The 6,181-nt window shown below is 33.5% G+C and overlaps 1 protein-coding gene across 1 annotated transcript in view; it reads right to left on the bottom strand.

The window, feature by feature from the left end:
- The window catches only part of LOC126967474 (endoplasmic reticulum metallopeptidase 1-like), a 59,306-nt gene extending 56,721 nt beyond the window's left edge, over nucleotides 1-2,585 (bottom strand). The window contains exons 1-3 of the mRNA XM_050811965.1: nucleotides 2,399-2,585; nucleotides 1,209-1,430; nucleotides 452-599 (exon numbers count right to left, since the gene is read on the bottom strand). Coding sequence (XP_050667922.1) covers nucleotides 452-599; nucleotides 1,209-1,430; nucleotides 2,399-2,413 — 385 coding nt within the window. The 5' untranslated portion in view covers nucleotides 2,414-2,585. The remainder of the gene's footprint in view (nucleotides 1-451; nucleotides 600-1,208; nucleotides 1,431-2,398) is intronic.
- Between the last annotated feature and the right edge of the window lie 3,596 nt (nucleotides 2,586-6,181).

Genomic DNA, 6,181 nt, shown 5'->3' on the forward strand with positions numbered 1-6,181 from the left:
AGGTATGCCACAGACCTGAGAAGAACGGGCGCAACAAACTCAGTGGGCTTTTTTTTATATTTAAATATATAGTTACAATGTAAAACGTACAGTAAAATTTATATTAATTGGTGGTAGTTTTTGATGTACAATTAAAGTTCTTATCAAAAGATTTTAATTCTAAGCTTAAAAAACATCACATATTATGCAGGATTGACAGTGTGAGAATATTTCAAACACCTACAAACTTTTGATTGGTGTCCCAGCGGTTTACCAGTGGTAGACTCTTTTGCTGAGGGTGCCGGCTAGATTATGGGTATTTCTGCCGTGAAGCAGTAATGTGTAAATATTACTGTGTTTCAAGAATCCTGAACGGCACTGCGTTGTATAGGGCAAGGTGTATCAATTACCATCAGCTGAATGTCCTGCTCGTCTCATCCCATATTTTCATTTAAAAAAAAAAGCGACGTACCGTCGAGAAATGTGAGCGCGAATGCTCCGCTAGCTGCGAACACGTCGAGCTCGACGCGGTTGTGTTGCGAGGCGGCCGCGGCGATACCTCGAGCGGCCTCCACTAGTATGCGCACCGCCGCCACCTCGTTCTCATAGCTGCCCGCTACCTGACAACCCGACTAACACTCCATTACTGGGAACCAGCGACGTGAATTGGTTTTCTAGCAAGGTAGGCACTTCAGATCTAATTAGTCGCAGTTGAGCTATGGAATATGCAATCTGGAGATTGCAATATTATTTTATAATTCCAATACAGTAATTACCGTGGTTATAAGATAATGTAAACAAATTAAACTAAATTAACTTTAACACTTTATTTATTTAGGTTCATAACGAGGTAGGCAATGCCTATTGTCTATATGATACACACACCCCTGCTGCGAGCAAGTGACTTCACTATACGATGAGTCGGATTACAATGACATAGTAAGAGGTCCGTAATCATTGTCTTTGGAACGACTTTAAAATATCTGTATGCTTGATCCTCGAAAACATGGGAAATAACATGTTATAAATAAAGTTCCAAGCAATGACCTCGAAATCTTCCCTGATCAATTTTTTTATACATACATTATATTTTATTACAATCATTGCTCTTTTTATCCACTGAAGATGTCATTATAGAGACAAATAGAGTTTTCCATTTCTCTTCCTACATGGATACATCTACTCTGGGTAGAATTATAGTGATACTGTAAGAGTAGGTATGTATGTACCCTTGGTCCAATGGAGGTGAGGTTGACGAGGTGCTCATAGGCAATCTCTGCTATAAACTTGTCAGGTGGTGCAGAGCGGTCAAGTGGTGTAGGAAAGGCCAGGTCTACAGAGCCGGCCACCAGCAGTGTAGCAGCGGTGCACACAGCTGCCATCACCACCCATCGCACATCAACCACTCCAACCTCCAACACATTCTCCTTCACCTCCTCACCATTACGCTTCTAAAAAAAAGAGATATATTATGGACTTGTTCATTTTGTTTATGGACACTAAACTACTACTAGTACAACTAGTTTATCTAAATATGAACCTCCTATATTTTACAATACATTTCATTCTTAAGATATGCATGTTATTCCAAAAAATTACTGGTATGAGCAAATTAGTTAATTTGATGCCTGTTGGAACAGAAACTTGTACTTATTAAATATAAAAAAAAAGAACCTATCATTTACTAAAAGTATTTTATAATTAAATCAAAGTTTGTGTAATACAAAAATATGTTATTGTTTTTCCAAAAAAATTTTTTTTACAGACAACTAATTGGTAATGGCATACTAAGGGTGGTAACAAACTAGCTTCTTGCAACTGTAATCCCATTTATACCAGCTGAATTTTGTTTTTTTTTGTTTCAGTTTTAACAGACAAAGTAATAACTTATAAGTCTTTAGAGCTGTGATAATAGCATGTCATAAAAAAAATTGAACAAGATGACAAAATAATATCTTAGTCTCATTGGTTTTCATAAGCAAATTATAATAAGAAGCCTGTCTCCTTAGATTAGACCTGCTCATAAACTAATTATCATTGTAACTCATATTATGATAAACTTTTTGTCAGAAATTTTAATTTGTTAATGTTCACTTAGTTCAACTTTCATACAATAATTTTAAAATGACCTAATAACTAAACTACCAAAATATAATGGACCTAAAATAAACCTAGTCTAGTCTAGGGTATTAGTTATAAAGCAAAGAATTAAAAAGAATGAACAATTTTTAAACTGACTGCAGGAATTATACTGCAGTATGTCTGTATGACGGTTATTGAAGAGTGTAGGATGCAATCAAGTTGAACTATTAAAAAATTTTACAAGTTTGCAAGTGAAAATTTATAATTTAAAGCTAACGGGAATATAATATTTTATAATGTTTCAATAAAATTTAGAATGAAAATAAGAAGAACATACCATGCCTTTTCTCATTCCCTAAATATTTATCACGACACAATTTACAATATTAACACCGAACATACACTACGTTATAAATTATAATTATTTCGAACTAACTAATGACAATGCCAACCACAATATCCCACCAGCAGCATTTCTTCTACTGAACACAGAACTTTTTTACTCTAACGAGTTACTGAATATGATAAATATAAGTGATTAGCGAATAATAGTAGAACAAAAACTGATAGTTGAAACAAAGAGAATGTATGTCCTTAGTGTTTGTCAGCCCAGCAAAACTAAGAAAAAAGCGATTCAATCGATTTTATGTAACGTGCAGTCATTGCTAGATTGAGAATCTTGTAAAAAACGGAGGCAGTCGAAATCCACTACGTTTTTAAGCAACTATTCGCTTTCGGGTGAAGATATAGAAAATTGAATTATAGGTAAGTTTTGGATAAAATAAACCGTACGATAGCGAACCGAACGACCAGTTTAGTAATCGTTAGACGATTACCATTTAAAAATGCATAAATAACCGAAATCTAGACTTGTGGCAGTTCTGTCCTTATATACACACTTTGTCGTACCTATACATTATAGAGAGGGATGCGTAATGTGGTAGAGGTAAAACATTCATTTAGTCACAAAAGATTTCGTTTTAAATTTTGCCATTTTCTGCATCTTTCGGTATACTGCGGTGATTCTGTATTTTTCGGTAATTTTTCAATTATGGTTTTCAAGTCTTATTATATAAAATTTGCACGTGCTAGTCGTAGTAGCCTTTCTGATTTCACGTTATTTACATCCGCACAAGGGAGTTCGAAATATTTGTGATAAAAAGCTTTGCAGGAGGCAGGAAAGTAATTGAATAAGTACCTAATAAGATATCTAAATTCACTTCAATTTAAAAATGAAGATCTCCATTTATCCAAGAAGAAGTTCATGATATTTTCTACCAAGCTTTGAACCACTATGTAATAAGTTTATAATAATTTATGAATACTCTTCCTTTGACTAATTGTTTAAGGAGTAAGAATACTTCAAAAAATTTAAATACATATTTTGTTATTAAAACTCTTAAATTAAATTAATATAGTCTGACTAACGAAAGCTGAACCTAACACAATGCAGCAATTTAAAAAAAATCATATGGTAACTAACTAAAGGAGGTATAAATAATTTTGATACTTTTCCTATTTTTTTTTTTTGATAATTCCTTAGCGGTTATTATGTAGGTTATGATTTCATTTTTTCAATTATATACAGTAATTTATTACATAATTCCTGTACACACATTATTGAGACATGAGTTCTTTGCATTAAAATGTAATATTTAAAATTGTTACTTCAACGTACAAAATATTATAAGAACCTAAAGTATTGAAGAGGTATCAAATACCTATAGTGCAAGAAAAATAATAAATGAAAACCACTACACAGCTGGGTGAGCATAAAAATGAAAAACCAAAAAGGAAGATAAACATACTTTATTCATTATAATCATTATATGACACTGTATCATAATATCATGACTGTTTCTATTTGAGCTGCTGAAATGTACGATTCGTCTAGGTATATTATTTGTTTTCTTGGTCGCAACTGTCATCAAGATTATCTGAAATACAATATAATATTCAATACTTTCTAGTGAACTAAACTAATGATCGCAAATGAACATTACACAAAACAATACTGTGCAAATAGTACGTGAACTATGTGAAACACAAGAAACATAGAATTTTTAATTACTATCTTTAATCAAGTATCAAATTCATTACACCGTAGTAACCTGCGAACTCACTAAAGGCGTCTAAACATTTATGTTTTTGCAACAACATCGCTTCTTTCTATTCTTGTTCTCGCTTAAATTTACCCAACACAGGTATTAAATAACACTCGCCGCACGTCACTTTATATCGTGGCACTCACTGAACAGAAAAAACTAGTAGAAGTGGCATCATATCATTTTACTATGGAAACCGATGTCGCCAAACTCACACATTTATCTAATATCTATTCAATATTTAATACACACACTTTATTCCGGTTTTATGATAGGCCTTAAGTCACAATGACGTAAAGACATAACTACGAATTTATTTACATCAATTTCAAACTTAATACAATTACGATAATCTTATATTCTTAAAGTGATAATGACAACCTCAGAACTTTTTCTTAAATTGCGAAAAGATAACATATAAAAACTTGAAGTAATAGGAACTCTGTAACCATAGATTTGACTTCTGCCAAAATACCTAGTGTTGTACGAAAATTAATAAACATATCGATAAGTTAGTGACAACTAGAAATTATGTAATCAGGGTTGATAAAGTATATTACCGATAAAGTTGGTCATAAGCTAAAATAATAATAGGCCAATTTTTTTCTTAGGTATCGTTTTATTTAAAAGGATGGACAATATTTAACTCAATTCAAATAAAATCAAGACAGCGTACACGAAAAGTCTTGGAAAGTTACAGTACCAATATTATATTTTGCCTGGGAAGCAATATACGCATAAAACATAGTTTTTTTATAAGTATTTATCGTTATTCTGTATAAACGCAAGGGCCAGTAAGACATGAGATTTTATAATCCGTACTGCTTCAATACGTAATGCGCATGCGGAAAGAAAATTTCATAAAAATAGAAAGAAACGTTTTGATATATTTTGTTGCACATGTAAAAAATAATTTCATGCACATCAATAATATAAGCACACTGCGTCCACGAAATCGTCCATCTCCTTTGTTGTCTACCAGCATACTGTGTAGAAAAGAGTTTGCGAAGCGTGTGTGTGGCAGGTGCGCCAAATGTGTGTACAAAGTCGTCGAAGAAGCGTGCAAATAAGTGAGCATGTCTGGCGCCGGCTGGTATCACGCATTCTTGTTAAATAATAATTAACTCTACCTTAGTATGATCCTCGAATGGCGACCATCTACCGGAAGGCGTAGCGGTGGTAGGCCCCCCACAAGATGGACCGACGATCTGGAACATCACCGGAGTAGGTTGGATGAGGGCAGCAGAACCGATCGTCATGGTGATCTAAGGGGAGGCCTTTGTCCAGCAGTATACGTCTTCCGGCTGAAATGATGATGATGATGAAGAGACAATTAAAACTATTAATTTGAGTTCATCGTAGTCTCTCTTGTACACAATTACCACAACTATATTATAACATTTTGCTTACATGCACCCTTATCGCATGATGCATGGAAAAGAGCAATACTTGAATACAATTTATAAAGATAAAATTTATTTCGATAAAATTATATCGATATGTGCCTACATGCATGCAATTGTTGAGTAGCAAGATAATTTTGTTGTTTACATAAATTATTCTACCATAAGTTACATCGATTTAACGTAAAGGTAAATGAACCATACGTCGTAATGTTATGGTTAATTTTTAATTGTATATCTTGCGCAACACAAAAAATATTAATTGTATTTAAATCGGAAAACTATGATTTCTGATTTTAAGAAATCCCTCCGTTGGACATATTTTAATTGCGGCTATGATTTCTACAGTCAAAAATGTCACAATAAGGCATATTTGTATGCTTCGCTTGATATCAAATGAGTGGTCTCACGTGAGCCTCGAGTAGGTAGATTTGTAAACAATAGTGGCGACAGGGTAACGCCCACTTCCACTTGTTTTTTCTGCACCGTGGTGGCACCCATGTTCGCTAAGAAAGATTCAAGAAACTCAATGTAAGCAAACTCCGATGTGAAAGCAAGACACATCAGATTGATTGTTATGGTCATAATTATATATTATTTTTTTATTGCCAA

The sequence above is a fragment of the Leptidea sinapis genome, chromosome 13, assembly GCF_905404315.1.
Source record: "Leptidea sinapis chromosome 13, ilLepSina1.1, whole genome shotgun sequence".
NCBI classification, from domain to species: Eukaryota; Metazoa; Arthropoda; class Insecta; order Lepidoptera; family Pieridae; genus Leptidea; species Leptidea sinapis.